General features: G+C 46.2%; 1 protein-coding gene across 5 annotated transcripts in view; it reads right to left on the bottom strand.

The window, feature by feature from the left end:
- Positions 1 to 5,193: 5,193 nt before the first annotated feature.
- ETS1 (ETS proto-oncogene 1, transcription factor) overlaps positions 5,194 to 20,731 on the bottom strand; it is a 116,404-nt gene continuing 100,866 nt past the window's right edge. For all 5 annotated transcript variants that reach the window (XM_045894707.3, XM_064577239.1, XM_064577238.1 and 2 more), the window contains 2 exons: positions 10,144 to 10,262; positions 5,194 to 9,008 (listed from right to left, as the gene is read on the bottom strand). In XM_045894707.3, the coding sequence (XP_045750663.1) occupies positions 8,793 to 9,008; positions 10,144 to 10,262 (335 nt within the window). In that variant the 3' untranslated portion in view covers positions 5,194 to 8,792. The remainder of the gene's footprint in view (positions 9,009 to 10,143; positions 10,263 to 20,731) is intronic.

The following is a 20,731-nucleotide window of genomic DNA, read 5'->3' as shown; positions in this document are numbered from 1 at the left end:
TGGTCCTAGCCCAGCAGCCCACCACCCATCCACACCAACCAATCACCAAGTCCTAGCCATTCAATCTCCCGAGTACCTATCTGCTCTGGTCACTGATAATTCTCTTGGAGGCTTCTTTTCTGGACAAATGAAGCCATTTTCCAACCAGTCTCTCCATCCTTGGGCCCTCTGATGCCTTCTCTGCTTTACAAATAGAATGATTTTTCTAAGACCAGATCAGATCATGTGACTTGGCCTGCAGGAAGGTCCTCCGGCCTCTGCCTTACCCTTTGCATGGGACAAGAGGTTCCTCATCATCTCTCCATCTCCTCCTCTTCACCACTCACCATACTCCATTTCACCCTGTTCTCTGGTTCCGCAAAAGGACTTCTAGTTTCTCTAGCAGTCCACCAACTTTCTCACCTCTAGGCCTCAACCTGCTTGGCTGACCACTACTCACCTTTAGGGCATAAATTCTTCCAGGCTGGGTGCTTCTCCTAGATATCAAATCATACTGTTATTGCACTGGACAGTCATTCCCCCTTTATTTGCCTATAGTCTTCATTTACTAAAAGCAGAATCAAGGTAAAAGTTGTGCCTATCTTTTCCTTATGGTTCCCTAATACTCAGTCCAGTGCCAACCACAGAGCAGGTATTCGATGAATGTTTGCTACCTGAATAAATTTGTTCGGTAGTATCATCACATAGGGTACCTTCCAGCTGTGACATCCTATAGTCTCATAGATGGCAGTCTCATACCTCCTGCATGTTCAGTTTCTGAAAACCAGATGTTAAGACCTTCCACCACCCAAGGATCTCCCATTCCCAACTTGAACATGAGCACCTAGCTGATCGTTGGAATCCATCAGAACTAATAGAAAGAATTGTCATGATCAATTCTGAATCAACTAGGATCAACTTTAAACTAAGATGTGTTGCCTGGAAATTGGATGAGATCCAATACAGTAGAGAAAGGAGAGGGCTGGAAGCACACAGGGAGAATCAGACCTACTTTCTAGTAGGAAGTCTATTTCTGTCACTAATCAGGTGATTTTGGGCAAGTCTTTTGGCCTCTCTGGAACTTGAGTTCATGCATGCCTTATTGAAGAGGCTGGACTAGATAATCTTTCAGGTCCCTTTTAACTTGAAAATGTGGAATTTCGAATTCTGGTGTTTGCTCTTTCATTCATCAGCTGCTAGGCCATTCATGAGTTTTATTAGGAAACCATGTAAAGTATAATGGAAGTGGAAGGAATTGCTATGAATAATTATTCCAGGACAATGGGTTTACCCTGGGACTGTCCCAGGTACACAGTCTTTGTGGTCACCCTTGTTTTAATTCAGTCTTTGTTGGCTGGGTTTCAGGTTTGTGGTCATTACTTGTGGTGGCCGAGAAGACAATTTGGAATTTGTGGGATTTCTGCTCTAGGGTTTCAAGCAGGCTGCACACACCAGTGCCCAGAACAGCTTACATGCCCCACCCGGTTCCCCTACCTGCTCCTGAGCAAGAAGCTTAAGCCCAGGTGAGTCCATTCCCTACCCCAGTGGTCTGAAGTCAGTCAGTGAAGAAAATACTTTAAATCCCCTTGGGTTCAAGTACACAGCTCTGTGCTATCATCATGAAAACTTGACCACAGAGAAAACATACCTGAATGAAATGTCTATTTACCCTCCAAACAATGGTCATTGTCTTTACCATCATTCTTACCTTTCCCCTAATATGTATAAACATCTCAGACAAAAGGTGCCTTGGCTGCACTCTGATTGTAAACTTTCTTATTTCCATGGAAACCAGAACAAATGGGACAAAATCGGTCTGTCTGAGAAGTAGATTAGCAGAGAAGATTCCCTAGTTCAACCACCCTCTAGGTTCTGAACTTGCATTCCCCTGAGATCTGTAGGAGAAATGACCCGTTCATATGAATACTACACTATTCTCAAAGCCCTTTCGAATTTCCCAATCTCATCTCTGCTTCTCCCATTTGGAATATTCTTGCCTCAAAAAGCCAGCCCCAGATCAAAGCCCATAGTCGTCATCAAACTTTCCAGCTGTGTGAAGACTGTTGCCACCTCTTCAAGTCACTGTTTCCAGGCACATCTGGGGGTCTGCCCTCAAAAGGGGAGAAGAGGAGACACAGGTGAAATTTCGGGATTTGCCTGTAGAAAGATTGAAATAACCTGCTACTGCCCAGGGTCAGTGTGGAATGGGCAGGGAGAAGAAGGTAGTGGCTCTCTCTTGACCCCCTGTAATTCCCACAAGTGGCTGCTGGAAACTTCCGTGCTCCTCCCCACAGCACCCCATGGAGTAAGCAGAGCTAACCCGACATCAAAGCTCTCTGTGAAAATGCTGTGGCTGAGAGAGCACTGAAGCCAGAGTGGCCGGGCAGAGAGATTAGGGACAGGACTGTGAACTCACAAGGGCTTTGGGGATCACACATGTCATGAGACCTGGTGGTCATTGTTGATTCTCTTGCGTTGCCATGGACAGATGACCGTCACTCTCATTACTTTGGACGTCAGCACACTGAGATAGACCAGGCAATTGAATGAACCTAACTTTCTCAGGATAGAAATATTTTCCAGGAAAATGGAAAAGGGAAAAGGGATCGGAACATCGAGTAAAACAGGAAATGGCAGTGGCCAAGGGGCAGAGGCAGAGGCACCTGACTCCCGATGCGCAGTTTGAAATTCTTATTAAGGGTTTCTTACCTCAATTTCAAGCCTTTTCTAATTTTCACCTATTGATCAACACCTGCTTTTATCAGCATCCCTAAATCTCTGCCTCTTTGCCAGCAGTGCCAGGAAAGTACTTTTCTCTTCCGTCATCTGTTGTTCTTAGGTGAGGATCCTCATAGCATGGAGGGGTCCTCAAGAGCAGTGAACAACCAGCAGCAAGCTGAGTCTGTTTACCCATAAAATGGCAAGGGCCAGCTACCCAGGTCAAGTATCCCTGTATCTGAGCCAGAGAAAGGCCTCTGTACAAACTGAACTTGCATTACATATCACCTTCCCGGAGCCACCACTGGGGAAAGACAGAGGAAGGGTTGTGGAAGTGGAACGCTTCCTTATAGAAAGAAGACTGTCCTTGTCCGGTGTTGGATGTATGAAGTGTACCTCCTAGTAACTGGGGCTGTGGCTCCCGTGGACGGGGGCCATTAGCCAACATCATCAAAGGAGAACTTCTGGAGCTGTTGGGTGGCAACATAGCCTAATGGAAAGAACAAGGGCTCAGAAGCCAGATAGTGCTGATGAACATGATGACCTTTTGTACTCCCTTCCACAGTAGGTTCTAGAATAAAATGAGCTTCCTGCCAAGTAAACATGGAACATGAAGAGATAGATATTGTCATAAGGGTCACAAGTCAAATTCTACAGGGACCAGGCAGGAGTATAAATGTGTGGGGCTGACCTCCTGGAGACAGGAGACTCATGTTCACTTTGAGGGGCACCTCACGCTCAGTGCCGACCATGGGTGCTTGCTATAAAGGAACACTGGTATTCAAAGACCTCCCATGACCCTACTGGGTACATGAGTCCCAACACTGTGAAGGCCGAACTGAACACCTTTGTGGCGCACAATCAGCCCACAGTCTGCCCACATGTAACTTCTCATCTACATTGCCTGCCTCGTTTTACCCAAAGCACAAATCACAGTCCTCTTCCTTTTTAGGTTAAAACAGTTACACCTCATTATACAGGAAGCTCTGTTGCTGTCATTTTTTGGTTTATTTATTTGTTTGTGCAGCATGAGTGTTACAGCTTTGCTCCAAAGCCATAGCAGTGGTGAGCCAGGTTACCCTCGGGCAACTACTTTATCCCGTAACTTCCTGAAAGCCTGTCATATCTAGATTTTTGATGACCCACTTCTTCTGAATGAATCCCTTTTCCTTGTGTCTCTTTTTATCCTTACCCTACCCTATACCCCCAAATCCTGCAGTCGTTTTAGAAGATACGGTCTCGGCCCAGTTGCAATATGGTGGCCTCGGCAATATCATTAAGAGAAATCATCAAAGCCCAGTTGCCTGAGACTTCCCCTCTTAACTCTAGCTCCTAGTTGGAGAAACAGAGGTCTAAGCTTATTTCATTCAAGCGTATCTTGTATCTTTTAACCTGGTCAGCATTAAATCAGATATTTTGGGAGAGAACAGTAACTTGGCACCGAAGCTAAGCTCTCTGACCAAATTCTTGACTGAGGCAGAAACCTATTCTCTGTGCACGGTTTATTCAAAGGGAGAGAGCTCAGATGTGGCCTCAGGTTGGCCCAGGAGTTGTGGCTTTGCTTGGGGCTTGCAGCTGAAGACTAAAAAAATATAAGGACTTCAAGCCAACTTCCCGAAGTCTCCCAGTGAGTGGTGGTGGCTTGACTGAGGTGTAGGACCCAAGCCCCCCTCGCGGCCAGTCCAGCTCTATAACCACTAGACCATACAGTCAGTGTTCAACGTGCACTCAGCAAACCTCAAGCTCCGAGCCGGGAGAAACAGATTTTCCAAAAACAGAGCTGTCTTTGTGAACAATTCAGCAAAAATTCTCTTTCCAGCTGTGAGCCGGGGATTCATGTTGCAAATGCTGGTGTTAATTAAAAACATCCACCTTCTACAGTTTCAACAACAAGAGAAAAGTACCATGCAGGATGTGTTCCTAAGCACTCCTCCCCAAAGCACTTATAAATATGATTTTATTTACGACATGGGCTGCTGCGGGTTCAGACAGATATTATCATTCCCCCTTTTCAGCCCCCAGTGAAAGAGCTGGGGCCAAGAAGATGAAGGTGATGGGTCCAAATTTGCACAGAGCAAACTCAGTATCAGAAGAAACCAGAATACTGTTCGTGTTCAAAGCATCAGCTAAGCTGTTCAAATTTCTGTTAGTATCAGGAACTTTACCCAGTTGAAATCAAATGTTTATCTGTTCAGTCATTAAAAACTGATGCTTCACGTGGCTCTTCGTTCCTTCAGACATGAGCAAAACATGGTGTGACGAGGCCAGGAACATTCCACAAAGGATGACACCATTTATTCAATAATCAGGGCATTGCATTATACTTCCCTGTGTTCTCATTACAAGTTTATTAGGAAATCTTTACCTGAGCTGGTCTTGAGATCGTGAGATCAGCAAGACTGAACTGCATTTCTTCCTTAGCTTGTCTCTGGTTGGTGAGTCTGTCCTGCTTTTTCACACATGCACCAGACAGGAAAGAATCAAGCCAAACCCACATTGTTATGAATGAATTTCTTTGTTTTTAATCTCACACAGTTTAAAATACAATATGAAATCAGGCTACAGTATATAAAAAACTCTCCAGCAAAATGATGTGCCAGCATCAGCTACTAAAATAAACAAACAAAAAACTCCCCCATAAGAAATTTTTTTTGCATTTAAAAAAAAAAACACATAGACACTTACATCGCTACATCTCTAAGCTACCTCAGTTCTGATTTTTAAAAAGCACCTGCTTTTCCTTTTTTCATCTTGCTTTTAAATTTTCAGCTTTTAAAAAATATAAATTATATGAAAATACAAGTTGGAAAATAGTCAAACACAATATAACATCTTTTTCACCCCTATACTTCTCAGCTTAAAAAAAAAAAGTATTCTTAAAAAAAGTTCAGTAACTGAGGCAGTATTCCTGATAGAGATAATTTCATTTTAATATATATACTTTATATATGTATATGTATACATATATTTATGGTTCCTTGAAACTTCTTTGGAATGTAGATATGAGTTCAACACATTTATATAGACCCCAACAGAAAGCAGCATGCACAGCATGACTAGAACAGAGAAGGTGTGATTTTCACCATGAAGATTAGGCAGGTTAATGCTCTAAAACCCAGAGTGTTCGTCTCCAAAGTGAGGAAAAGCACATCTGATCTTTGAATGCTACTTCCAATCCCCAAAGCCACAAAATCAGGGCTCTGTGTAGGGAAGTCCCTCCCCTGCTTGGAGAAGGAAACAAAAGTGACCCCGAACCCGACAGCCAAAACCAACATGGGCTAAGGCATCTCCAGGAAAATAAGGGTTTCATCAGCTCAACCAGATTTGCCCACCCTTCCTCTGAAGTTAACATGTGTTTTTAAAAAGCATAAATGCAACAATTCTGCTACATTTCCAGTGTATAAACCACCCACCACTCTTCCTGGGATGGTCTCTGGCCTCTGGACAGAAGGAGAAAAAGCATCTGGCCAGATGGACAAAGCTGTCTTCACCAGCACACTATCTACAAATACTGAAAACGGTGGACCTAGAGAGCAAGGCATCTTAGCAAACAAGCGGGCTGAGGAGTAGGAGGAGGCACTTTCTTATCTCTTATCTGCTACGGAGTTCTTGCAGGACTTAGACACGCTCACACAAGGGGAGTTTCCAGCAGAAATGCAAGAGGAAAGGTGGATGCACTGAGAAAGTCATGTTATGCCTGGTTGCAAATAGCAAGCAATGACCGATGCCCTGCCTTGGTTCTACTCTTGCCCGTTACTGAAATGTGGAAAGACTTAACTGAAAAACCCAGGTATTATTTTAGCGGCAGTTCTGCACGTCTGCGCACACACACACACACGCACGCACACACACACACGCACACACGTGTGCGTGCACACCCGCACATACACTCACCTTTGCCAGTGCCCAACAAAGATCACATAATCTAAGAGAAAACAATGTAATCCAACGGTTCTGCCTAACACTCCCTGAGCAGCTCCTAAAATATTTCGAGAGCTTCGTTAAGGCACCTGCATCCGGAAGAAGATGAGAATACACAGCTGGGCCAACTCTGCCTTTGCTTTCCAAGTGGACACTCCGATTTATCAGAATGAGGAAACTCATGAATCACAGAGCTAAGTTCCTGATAATTCAGGGTCTGCAAGAGGACCTGGGAGTAAACGATCCACTTTCTTAAAGATACGCTAGCAGGTAGATAAGTACTTCCAGTCTCTCAGCCGGAGCCCAAGAAGGGCTCGCCCTGAGAAGCCCACCTTAAATGTCTCTCCGCCTCTCCCACTGAAGTCAGCGAGAGCTGTCCCTCTGTCATCACCAGTTTTAATCAGGCATCTATTTGGGGGAGGGGCGGTTCAAGTGTTTTAGGCACTTCTCCTTACTGGTTAGATGTTGCTTCCCACCCTCCCCACCCTGGAAAAAGATCCAAACCTTTGCAGACCACCCTTCAACACTGCCCCAGTCAATTGAGCTTGTCGTTGAACTTTGGAGGAATTAGAAATCTACTTGAATCTCACGGACCACCTCATTTTCTGCACTCAAGCTCCTCTTCTTGTTTCCTTTGCCTTCAAGTCATTCATCTCTTCTGCAATTGAGCTTCACTCACCCTGTGCCAAGATAACAGATCCAAGCACGGGCTGAATAGTGTCTGCACTCTTCACTCTGCATACATGGCCCCACCTGACTCCACTGGCTTAAACCCTTCAAAGGAAAGCCTTGCATTTCTCCTCCCAAAGACAGCCAAGCCACATTTTGCTTCTATCCAACCTTAATTTCCATTGTTCCTAAAACCCAGGACTTCGAAATGGCTTTGTCTGATACTCTTCACCTCATGTCATGACTGCATTTCTCTCTACTGGGTAACAGGGTGGGGGGAAGGAATAAACATGGGATGCCGGAACAATGAGACATAAAGGAGATAAAGAGTAGAGTGTTGGTTTGGAATGACATGCATTCAGGACTTACTTCCTAAGACCTGAGGGGTAATGCCCATGCACACAGCTTTTATTCCAAGTCATATATGTTACAGGAGTAGAACCAATAAAGAACCAAGTCAGTCTTCCTCCTTTGATCTCCTTTCTATGACTTCAACAGTGCTCCTACATTGACTGTGGTCCAAAACCAGGGCTGCAAAATACATTCAGTTCAAAGACTTAATGCTTCTTAGTTCAACGTTAAGTCCAAACCCCGAGAATCCACTAACGACAAGTAAGCAGAGGGGCGTGATCATTTTTTAAAACACAGATGAAATTCACATGCACAGGTCCCGTGTACCCAAATCAGCATGATTTTCTTTTCCTTCATATAGAAGTCCCATGAATTTGGGATCCCCGATCTCAGTGACAGCACTTTGCATTTCCAGTGGGGTCTATATAAACAGTTTCCTTGCACTGTGACAGAATCCTCAGCCGGCAAATAAAAACAAACTTGCATGATACCGCAATACTGAGACCACCTTAGAGCTTAAGACGATTTTTAAGAAAAAAAAAAAAAATACTGGCACAAAATTTAATAAAATAAATTTTAACACAAAAACAGTTTGGGCCCCTCCCCACTGAAGTCCATCTTTGTTTCAAAAGTTGAGTAAAAAGTAAATAGTCCTTGGTTTTTAGTGCATCCCCCAAACAAATGTTTTATCCCACCTCCCTCTTTTTTGCCCTCCCAGACCTAAAAACAAAAGCAAATTAATTGCCTTTTCATGGGTCTCATGACTCCTGATGTGTCCACTTCTTTTGCTAATAGGTCCACAACTCAAGACACATTTTTTTTCATGGACGATTTAAAAAAAATAATGGGACATGTTAGTCTCCTCCTCCCTTAAGCCAGATTCTTCAAACTTCTAAGAAGACCCTTCTCTCTCTTTCTCTCCTGAAAATTTGCTCAAGAATTTCTCGCCCCACCCACCCCACAAGTCCTGGCTCTCTTTTTCCAACTGCACACAACTGACTATAGCTGCAGCTCACTTAGCTCCCACCCCTGAATGTAAAAAATGAGTTCTGAAAAATTAAAAATAGAATAACGATTAAAAATTAAGAGTCCGACTGATGTGGTTGTTCTTCGAAATGTCTCAGCAGAGTTTTCCCCGACGCTTTTGGTGTCCATCACTCATCAGCATCGGGTTTGACGTCCAGCATGGCATGGAGTTCCTCGGGCGTGTAGCCCAGGAGACTCTGCAGGTCGCACACAAAGCGGTACACGTAGCGTTTACCGGCTGTCTTGTGGATGATGTTTTTGTCATAATAGTAGCGTAGGCCACGGCTCAGTTTCTCATAATTCATCTTAGGCTTGTTTTTCCTTTTTCCCCATCTCCTGGCCACCTGAAATTAAAAGAATAAAAAGTGAAAAAGAGATGGGGTAAACACCTAGAAGAAAACCCAAGTAGACACACTGATATGCCCCGATATCCATTCATGGTGACCCATGATATCCAAGGAAGATGGCTAAAGAGTCACGTACATGGAAGATCTTTTTCTCACCCACCTGTTCTGAATTCCCATTTTCAAGAGATGGGCAAGATTCTTTAAATTAACGAAAATACATTGACCCTGGGCGCCTGGGTGGCTCAGTTGGTTGAGTGACTGCCTTCGGCTCAGGTCGTGATCCCGGAGTCCCGGGATCAAGTCCCACATCGGGCTCCCCGCTCGGCGGGGAGTCTGCTTCTCCCTCTAACCCTACCTCCTCTTGCACTCTCTCTCTCACTGTCTCTCTCTCGCAAATAAATAAATAAAATCTTAAAAAAAAAAAAGAAATAAAAAAGAAAATACATTGACCCTGTGTCTCTGTGTAATAGAGTTAAAGTACTGGAAAGTATTAAAGTATAAAAAAAAAAAGACATGCAACAGAATAGACTCTCCTCTTTCCTGATGTTGTTGGTAGCCTATCCTCACTTTGCAAGCATGAAATTTAGCGTGAGGGAGTGGGGCCAATCATGCCTGCATTTCATCAAAGGGAAGCATTTTTTTCTGTACTGGGGTGCGCTATCTTGTCGCGTCTGCCAGACCAGAGATGTTGTCTCTCTTGTTCCATGTTTTCAATTCTGTCATGCTCAGAGTTGGGCATGGCACAGAGCAACCGCTCAACATGCATTCGTTGAATAAAACAAGACGTTAGTGAACAGATTGTACTGATCTTCCAAGACCTCTTGAATTGTCCAACCCCTTCCAGAAAAGGCAACCCATATTTACGAAGGGCCCACTATGTGCCAGGCATTTCTTGTGTATCGTATCCACGAATCTTGGAAAACAAATGGGCAATGTAGATATTTCCTCTATTGTCCAAAGGATGCAACTCAGCCTCAGACAGGCTACATAACTGGCTCAAGATCATACAAGTACCAAGGGGCAGAGGTGGGGCTGGAATCCTAGGAAATGTCATCCCAGCCCACATAACCACTTTCCAGAGTTCACTCTCATCCCCCTTCCACACAACGCTCGCAAGTCACTCCCTTCTTACCTCATCTGGGTCAGAAAGCTTGAACTCCCAGCCATCTCCTGTCCAGCTGATAAAAGACTGACAGGACTTATCAGTGAGTAATTCCAGAAGAAACTGCCACAGCTGGATTGGTCCACTGCCTGGAAACACAAGCCATTGTGAATCATTACACCAGCTGCTCAGCACCGCCAGCAATGAATCCCATTACACACAGCCCTCCTCCTGCCTGCTCTCCAGTCCATCCAGCCCTGGGAGGATGAAGGCGGCACATAGCACAAATGTTGGAGGAGGTGCTATGAGTTCAAAAGGACTGAAAGGTGAACAACTTCCTACCCCCCCCTCGAAAAAGCACTTACAATATACCATTATCTTATCAATATTATTTTGATTGACTTGAAGGTCAGTCCATTTTCACTGCAATGAAAACTCTAGAAAGAAAATTACTGGATCTATTCTCTGAGACATTCTAAGGCAGTAAAATCTTTTGTGCCTTCAAGACTAAGTCATTATTTTTGCCTTTATTAGCAAGAAAGATTAACTAAGGAATATCTTTGCCACTTCCTATCTGAAGTCAAAGCTCATAAGCGTTTCTCGATATCAGAGAGCCTTTGGTGCCTGATTTGTAAGTGACAAGGATTGCTATCCTGGGGTCATCTAACAAGGACACAGAAGTGAGACATTCTTTCGGTCATAAGGTCATAATACTCTCCACCACCATCCCGTCCCCCCAGGCCGCTTACCACAGGCACCCAAACTAAGAAAGGAGAACATCATCACTCTATAAGGGATTAACCTGCCACCCACGAAATCCTCAGAGGTCAGGTGAGGACTGTCTCAGAAATTCTTCATGGGTCCGTATATTCTAACTTACACACCACACACACTTTTCTTGTCTTAGCCATCAACACTGCCAAAGATCTTAGTTCTGGAAAGCCAGACATACTCTGATAGTCCATTTATCTTATGCTAAAGGATTTATGCTAATAGATTTCCTCTTTTTTTTAAAGATTTTATTTATTTATTTGACAGAAAGAGACACAGCGAGAGCAGGAACACAAGCAGGGGGAGTGGGAGAGGGAGAAGCAGGCTTCCCGCTGAGCAGGGAGCCCGATGCGGGGCTCGATCCCACGACGCTGGGATCATGACCTGAGCCGAAGGCAGACGCTTAACGGCTGAGCCACCCAGGTGCCCTAATAGATTTCCTTTTAACATAACTTTCTACTCAGTTATGACAATGTTGCCAGTGATTGCTATCTCGTTCACGGGTGTAGCCAGAGAAACAAATACGGGTTCAACAGTCGGTGGTGCATGCTATTGGTCCACACTGACAGCATCATCTTAGAAGCCATCTGGACAGAGGAGGGAAGACAAAGGAAGCCAGGAACACTCTAACTCATCCAGGAAAACTTGACTTTCTAAGGCTCTAACCCTTAACCTGAGCTTCAGATCTGTCTGATCCAAAGTAAAGTGAGATTAAATAGGAAACAAGCTTTTTTAATCTAAAAAAAGAAACATTCCTTATGATCTAGTGGGGTCATCTCTTGTTATACCTTATACGTCTACAAGGTATGTTCGCATGCATCATTTTGCTTACTCCTAAAATCCACTCCTCGGCCCTCTCTATAGGCAAGGCACAACTGGTCTTACTGTTTCCATCCTATTAAGAAAGAAAGAGAAAAATGCTCAGAAAAGCGATGTGACTTCACTCCAGGGGGTGGTGAGAACGTGATGGTGCTGGGTCTAGCTCACAGGCCTTCAGACTCCAGGCACCAGGACAACAGCGTGGATGTGGGTATTCACTGGGCAGCCAAAGGAAGCATCCCCCAGCAAATCCCAGCGTCCTTTCCAGCATAAGCCAAGCTCAATGTGGAAGATGAAATAGCTCTACCTCGTCCTTCTAGGAATGCACCTTGAGCTCTCTAAAACCAACTTGTAAGAAACGCCTTACACGTATACTAGAATAAGATGATTCAGTAGACTCTACAAAATAACTGAGCATTCAAAGAAACAGCCCAGAATGCTACCCCAGGAAAGCCTTACCCTCCTCTGTCGCCCCTGCCGCCCCCTTGAAATCACCACTTCACATACCACTCCGACACATCTGCAGGTTTCCTGGGAGTTGAGTTAAAGTTACCAGTAGCTACTGCCTGCCTGGGTTCACGGGACGAATCATGACATTATGGGAGGAATCTGTGGAGAAGCCATTCTGGATGGGCAGGCGTCAGTCCACGTGTCTCTATTAAGAAAGGCTATGGAATTTCTGGTAGCCAAGAAATTCAGAAACAGCAGCTGAAAACACCTTGCAAAGAGGAAGCCTTCTGGAAGCGGCACAAAGTGACTATACACCCAATAGGACATCGTTGTGTTCATACTCTTTGGAAGAGACGTAACAAGGAAAGGTCAACTACTTGGAAACTACGTGAATGAGCCCTGGAGTCTGCAGTCGTCTCCCGGGCCAAGCCCACAGATGGAAGATGTAACACAGAGAGAGGAGTCGCTGTAAGGCCCCGGATGAAGAAAAATGGGAACAAGAGCGAGGACTTGTGGTGTACTCACTATGCGCTGGACGCTGTGCATGATGTGATGCTTTACGTTCATCCCATTTATTCCGTACATTTATTCCTACTCCAGGGAGTAGATACGAGGATTATCATATTTGCTTTTACCACTTTTACAACAGAGAACACCGAGATCCTGTGTCGCTTGTCCACTGGCCTCGTCGAAGGCCATTCAGAAGTAAAATGGCCGTGAATGGAACCCAGGCAATCTCACCCCCAAATCCTTCATCTTGGCACCATTTTGTCCTTAGACAGGACCAACCCAGAGGCGGGCATCTGAGCAGCCTGCCTGGTTGAGGTGAGCCATGGGATAAAAGGATGAAGCTTTAAAAAAAAAAAAAAAACAACCACCCATCTCTCCCTTACCTCTCACAGCAGACACAGGACACTGGGCTGGGCTGGCCAGTGGTTCTCCTGACCATCCGGCCACTGGGGACCTTGGTGTTCACCTCCACAGGTGACACGTCCAGCCCCATGAGTCAGTCCCCACCAGGTAGCTGTTAGGCTAATGTTACTTCACTGTTTCTCCCTCCCACTATTTACCTGCAAACCTCATTCCCACTATTCATCTTCACATCCCTTTGGGAACTGGAGGGCTAGTCCCACCAAACTGAAGGAAGGGGAAGGAAGGACATATGGGGATCCTTCTACCCAGGCAAGTCCTAGTCACTGGCAGGGAGCAGCAAGCACGTTCCAAGTCCCAAAGAGAGAGTCCCAGGAACACATCCCAGTCCCTTGCCCTTGGGATGGGGCAGCCAGAACGTGCAAAAGGGGAGTTTAAGTCCTGTCGCTGGAACCAGCTCAAAGAGGCAGCGATGTCAGACAGAATTATTCCTGCTGTCTCTCCCGCCCAGTGCCATTTCCCAAACTGGAATGTCAGAGGTGCAAGCTCCATCTGCCTGCTCCAGCCCCAGCTCTGCGTGCATGTGATTCCCAGCAGCCTCTACGGCAGGGCTGCGGTGGGTGGGTCAGGTGGCGGTGAGCATGATAAAGCCTTGTCTGGGGGTTTGGTTTTTTTGTCTCATTGTGAATTTTCCTCTGTTCATAAGGAACATAACACTGTGAAATTTGGGAACTAGGAGCCCAGGTCGTGGGTGAGGTCCTCTCAAAGTTCTTTTTACTATTTACTATTTACACCAAAGGCAAGAGGGAGGATAAATAGGAAACTCAGATGCCTAACAAAAGCATAGGAACTTGAATGGGGAGAAAGGTCTCTGGTAAGCTTTACAACAAGAAAGTCAAAATAGGGTGATGTCAGCTCAAGTCTCCTTTCCCCCCCATTCTGGAAGAAAGATCCTGTAACCCCACCCAGTGCTGAAAGGCACACACAGCGCTCCTACCATGAGATTCCTCAAGTTGCTGTTCACCCTTCAGAAAGCACGTATGTGGTACCAAATGAAAGGAATCCATGGGATCCCCCCGCCCAAAGATTCCTCCTTTTGGCTGACTCCCAAACCGCCCTTTTGGTGGTAGGGAGCCGTAAATAGGAAGGACATGAATTATTCTCCCAGCTGGAAACGCCTGGTCTGGGTAAGCGTTCTGGGTCCAGGGTAGGTCCATTCCCTGCCTGGACTCGTGGACAGTCCTACACAGGAGCTTGCTTCCACAACCGGGGTCAGGCTCACTGCAGGTCTGGGAAGGGATATCAGGGCCCCCTGATGGAAGCACCCAGCTGGGAGGTAGCTCAGGATTGTAATGCACACTGGTGACCCCACCAGTCACATCCACATCTAGGCCCATGGGAACTTCTTACATCCCAGACTTGTTGAAACCCGGAAATGTGGTTAGCACTCCTGGTTACAGACTCTCCCAGAGGACATTCTGGATTGCTTAGTGTAGCTCTGCCCAAATCCCCAGGGCCGCAGGACTCCTCCATCCCTCACCCTCACTCCAACATATCCTCAAATTGTAAAACCTCTTCCTCATTCTCCCTGTACCTCCTCTCACCCTGGGCCCAGCCCCATCCACCCACCCAACTGGACGGTGCTCCCAGGGACCTTTGTCCCAGGGAGCAGAGAATGGTACTAAGAATAGTGCCAGTCATGGGAAGGGGGAGTTCACACACTCGATGTGACTCACAATGGTGTCCCTGTCTGGGGGCCCCAAGGCAGTCAACGGCGTCCTTCACCATGCTGCCCCAGGGTGTCACACATCAGGAATCCGGTGGCATCACTGGGAAACTATGCTTCTCAAGTAGAAACTCTCAGCCACAACAACAGAGGGGTCCCTGTTAGAAGAGAGTCTCTCTCCCAAGAAGTGAAGGAGGGAGGGCACCCCCCACCCTACCCCCCCAACACACACACACACTCGGGCTGGGCCTGCACACCCCTGCTGACTGCTCCCTCCAACTCCCTCGCTGGCTACAGCGGGGGGATTTCCTCTGACTGCTTTGTTCTTCTCAGCTTCTGGGTAAGAGGAGGGTTCTTAGTACAACGCTGACAGTCCTGATTTGAAGAACACGACAGAGCCTTAGAAGCAAAAGTATCAGGTGGGGACCCTCAAGGCACTTGAGATCCAAGGTGTCAGTCTCATTTTTTTTTTTTAAAGACAAAGCTTCAGGTAAATTCCTACTCATCCGGGTGATGTTTCAAGCCCCTTCTCCTTGTCTAGGACCTGGAAGGCCCACCAATCTATCTGGATGAGAGCTGGGTCTGAGAAATCCCCTGTAGTTTTGCTGCTGTGGCTGGTAGTGTTCCCTTACTCTGGAGTCTAAGTGAACAAGTTCAATATACAGCAACGGGCGAGGACAAAATCTTAGTAAGATTCTCCTGGGAATCATCCTTTCCACTTGGCAATCTGTCAGTATCTTCTCATTTTCTAGTCCATGGCCACGGACTCACTGCTGGTGAACGGGGAGCAGGGCTGGACTGCAGTTTTTCCTTTTCCTTTCAGCTGCAAGTCCTCACCCCGTCATCTGTGCCCCAGCATGAGGCTAACAGAGCAGAGCTGATTTCCATGCAGACAGAGGTCAGCACGCGGCAGTCATGCTCTCCGGTAGCCTTCTATTATGGGTTTGCTTATACCGAGACCAAGCCTGATGGTCTGTCTGCTCTGTGCCCATCTCTCTCTCGTCACGAGGATATACGCTCTCAGGGCAGAGACGGTGTTTTCTCCACTGGTGTAATGCAAAGCGAGATGGTGCCTCACCAACAAATACCAACAATCAAAAAGCGCCTTGTTGTTGAAGGAGCTGTGTGTTCCCTGTGCACACGGACTGCATCTTAGTGACCCTTCTTTTCTCGGCAGGTGTGGGGTTTCGGACAAGTGCTCAATATACATTTTCTGGCTCATGCTGTTGACACACTGGTCCCCTGCAGGAAGGTGTCAGGATCGGAAAGCCTACCCCAGCTGCTTCTCTTTATTAAACCCTATCTGGGACTAATCAACATGAGTGACTCCCAGGCTGTTGGATCAACATGTTCCCCAAAATAGAAACGCCCACACGGCCTGTCCTTTGGGGATTCATTTGCTACTTTGAGAAGTTAATCTCTTCAGCTTGACTCTAAAAGTCAAATTAAATACCTCAGGGCGGGCAAGACACCACATTTATTTTAACCTATGAAACTCTCATGGTTGGTCACCCTTGCAACAGGGCAGACTCTGCCTTAAGAGCACACATCTGGCAGGTGGTCCTAAACCAGAGGAACGGGCCTTGACTGGCCCCTCCCTTCCCCCCAGGTGTCTCTACCCACAGCCAAACGATGATGGCAAAAACAGAACACGCGAATCCTGAAATGACCCATCTGTTCACAAATCTATCTTCCTTCTCCTGCCACTGTAAAGGTGCCCACTGCGGCTGGTACAGAGGGTGACCCCGGAGTCTACTAAGCATCACACCCTTCCTGTCAACCCCCTTCTAAACCAAAAGATGGCCAAACCAATGTCCACTAAGTCCTTATGAAATGAAGTTGAATGACAAACAGCAAACATCCTGACAATGTCTTGCCCTCCTGCTCCTGACCGTTTCTTGCCCTCTGGACCAAACCCAACCTGAAGCTATGGACATCTTCCGCCTGAGGATGAATAACTCTTGGATGGTTTGGCCACTGAAGCACTGGGAAGATTGTTAAAAGAGAAGGAAGGGCAGAGACTGCTTGATATTTTGGCATGGGGTTATGTCTGTAGGTACCTTCTCCCCACTTCTTCTGAGTGATGCCCATCCTTTGCCCCCCCTTCAACCCAATCTCCTCTCATCTCCAACACGATCTAAATATGGTACATTCCATAACCAACAATGTCTTGGTTCAACGAATCACATATTCTATCAGTAAGCTCCTATATCAATGGCTAATAACTCAAGGGCAGCAGGTGGGGATATAGGTTCTAATAATTCAACATACAACCACGAAGAACACTATCTGACAGGTGCTTGAAAAACACACTCCATGAACGTAATGGACAATAACTTCATGAACTTGCATTTATTTACTGCTGAAAGAGCCAGTAGCTAACAATGGAAGCAAGTCAGGAAACAGCTCTCAAATCATGTAAATCCAGCCTTTGATGTCAAGTCCGTGTCCCTGGCACATTAGACCAAAAGAAAGGAGAAAGAATTTCAAAAAAAATTTAAAACAAACAAACGTGTCAGGCAGTGGAAAACTGAGAGATGAGAGCAGACAGTACCCTAAGAAATTTTAAAAATATATATGCCCAAGGAACGCCCCAAGTGGGGAGGTCAAGCGTCCAGCACTTTGCGCCCACCTCCTCCCTGATTCACTGCACGATCTTACGTGACAAATTTAACCTCTCTGGGCTTTAGTTTTCCCATCCCTAAAATGGAAATAGTTATCTCTGCTCCTCCGTACTTTATAGAGATGTCAACTGAGTCCCTGTTATTAAAAAATATATAAATATAAATTTAAATATATATACACACACACGTATATACAGAGGCGACCACAGCGTCGAACATTTTGGGAATAATCTAAAATACGACAGTGAGCTTGAACAGAATAATGAAGCAACAGAAAATGTACTTTTAAAAGCAGACTTTTCAAAGAAAGACAAGCAAAAAGGATGAAATTTTTAAAAACTAAACACAGCAAAAGCACTAGATAAAACTCAATTATTCTTCCAAGAATTAAATTGGCCCTTTACATGGCAACTTTGGAAAAGGATAAAGTTGCAGTCTCCAAGAAAGGCTAAAGTATATAAATGTGACCTTTTAAAAAAATACCATACATGAGAACAACCAGTGCGGATCTGTTAAAGTTCGGGATAACTCTGTGCAGTTCTTGCTCTGATTCAAAGTAGGTGCGCACAAAAAAGAACAGATGCAAACTGCTTTGCAAGTGAAAGTATCATAGACATTTACGGTTTGGGGAAATCTTCGCCACAGACAGACTTAGATCCTCTTTCCCCCAATGTGCTTTCCTCCCTAATCATTTATGCTCCTCACAAAACACACTCCACTTAATTATTATGTAGGGCTGACCCAGGAATTCAGCAGCATTGCCCGCAAATGTCGGGCCTAGAGTTTGGGCCTAGAGACAGATCCCACAGCGTGAACTGAAGATAAAGCGTTAAAGTCCTGTCCGGCTAATCAATGTCCAAGACAGACCGGGCCACAAGCTCAGGTGGCAGGCCCCGGGTTGGCCGGGCTGCCCCACCTGGAACAGATGTAAGTGAGGCTCGCCAGCCCGTCTGTCTTGGCCCCGAGAACAAAACAGTTACACGCTCTAGCGTGTGGAGGAAAGACCCTTGTTTTTGCCTGGGCTCCTTGCACCTGCACGTGTTCAAGTACACCTGTGTGGGGGTGGAAGGAGAAAGGAGGCTGGTCTTCTCTTAAAGGGGCAGCCTATATTCAAATGCAGCCAGCTCTTCCCTCCAAACCCAAGGACTTTGTCTAACCATGCTCAACCTACCACTCAGACACAGACTCGGATCGAGAGCTAGGGAAGCTCAAGTCAGGAAGTGGGTTCTTATAGAGCTTTTCCTCCTGATGTCTTCTAGGTAACTGACTGTTTTCAGAAGTCACCAGAAATGGGTTAGGTTTGGATTTGAGGGTACGGGGTAAGAATTTTGTTAGAAAACAAAGAAATGCTTCTTCAAACCAATGCAAATGTCAAAAGACAATGCCTCCCCATGATGTATCGAGGGAACAGGAAGAAAGAAAGGTACGTTCGCTGATTCGGATTGAAAGATGAACTTGAGGCATCTGCAGCCCATAGTTCGTGGGCTGAGTGCAATCTCTGGAATTTATTTTACCCTAACAGCATAGCTGCCCCTGCATATCAAGGATGAGAGAAATGACTAGCGAAGTCTGTTAGAAGTCTTGGGGAGGTGAGCTACATCTCAAGTGGTCATTGGGACACTGAAGTTTTCAAACCTTCATCCAGAAAATAATTTCTGAGCAGCAACCCCCTCCAAATGTAAGGCGTGGTAGCCAGATTGGGTTGGATGACAAATAGAACGCGAATGACGGAGAGGAGGCAGCCGAAGAAACACGTTTTGTTTCACCGTCGTGTGAAGAGCTGAGAGTGTCCTACCTACGCCTCGCTTTTAAAGAAGAAAGGACCGAGAACCTAGGCTTGAGGGGCCTGCACAAGAAACTGCACCCACCTCGGCTCTGAATGTCAAACACCTCCTCAGCGCTGCGCCTTGTGGGCACCTCTCCAGCGAAGAGCCTCCTGGCCTCCCGTCAAAGTTCAAACTTTCACATTCACTCACTTCAGGAGAACTTTCACTCTTGTGATTCTCAGGGAGAGGTGAGTCACACAGAAGACAATGCCATTTGCTTTGTTACAGTTAGCAATATGCATGGAGCGCCGAAGCCTAGGGAGGGCCACCGAGGGAGAGCATCGGGACCGGGGTCGTGAGCCCTGCTGTGCACCTAGCCAGACAGAACAACCATGCTGGCCTATCGGACAATGCACATTCATCAGTCAGGTGCGGTGTGGTGGTCACCCGAGCGGCGGCAGCCATGACAAGGGGCGACGGAGACCTCCCGCCGCAGGAGGAGGGGACTCGAGCTCCTCCAGTGGGCAGTGCCAACCTGAGGGTTCCCCAGGAGCCTGGCCAAACCTTTCTTAGAACCGAGCTGCAGATAGAGGCTCTTCTCTATCCAGATCCTCCTTCCCTCTCTCCTTTTCCAGGTGACAGACCTGCAGCATGGTCGAAAGGCTCCCCCACCTTCCCTGGCCGTCCCCCCCTTTGTCCTTTACAGATCTCCCTCATACCCCAATACATGTCTTGCGAGTCTAACCATGTCTTGCCATCTACGTCTTAGCAGACCCCAAACAACACACTAACAAGTGACTGTTTTCCCACTAATTGTCTGATGTTGTGAAAAACTTCGAAGGGCATCTTCCTTGTGATTCTCTGTTTGACTTCGGGCTAGACCTCTTTACCTATCTGAACCTTGATTCCCTCATTTGTACAGTAAGAATAACTGAAGCTACCTCGTGGGGTTGTCAGTGATAGCTATAAAAAAAGAAAGGTAATGTACATGAAAGAGGCTAGGACTCAGCAGGAGCTTAATACACATGTGGGTTGAGCTGGATAGCTGAATACACATGACCTGATCAAATATGAAATATCTTCTGGGCCCTACGTCACTGCCACCGATTACTGGAATTCTCTAAATGAAATACACTGTCCCCTGACCTCAAGGAATATAAATATAGAACTATAGTGGAGGGGCGCCTGGGTGGCCCAGTCGGTTAAACATCTGCCTTCAGCTCAGGTCATGATCCCAGGGTCCTGAGATCGAGCCTGGCGTCACGCTCCCTGCTCAGTGGGGAGTCTGCTTGTCCCTCTGCCTCTGCCCCTCCCTCCTTCCTGTGCACGCTCTCGCTCTCAAATAAATAAATAAATAAATAAATAAAATCTTTAAAAAAAAGAGAATTATATTGGAAAGACGGAGGCTGGAGGATAATATGGAACCGTAGTACGCGCTACGTGCCCAGCAAGGGTGGTGGGTGCTTTCCACAACCTATCCCCTCAATTCTCACAACAACCCTCTAAGATAGTAACTACTATTATTAGCATCTTGCAGATGAGAATCCTGAGGCACAGGGATGCTAGCCTGGCTGAAGTCACACGTGGCCCGC

The sequence above is a fragment of the Mirounga angustirostris genome, unplaced genomic scaffold, assembly GCF_029215605.1.
Source record: "Mirounga angustirostris isolate CCGP_5_RB_7025 unplaced genomic scaffold, mMirAng1.0.hap1 SCAF_13, whole genome shotgun sequence".
In the NCBI taxonomy this organism is placed as follows: Eukaryota; Metazoa; Chordata; class Mammalia; order Carnivora; family Phocidae; genus Mirounga; species Mirounga angustirostris.
The sequence above is the reverse complement of the archived record's forward strand: the minus strand, read 5'-3'. Positions and strand labels throughout refer to the sequence as shown.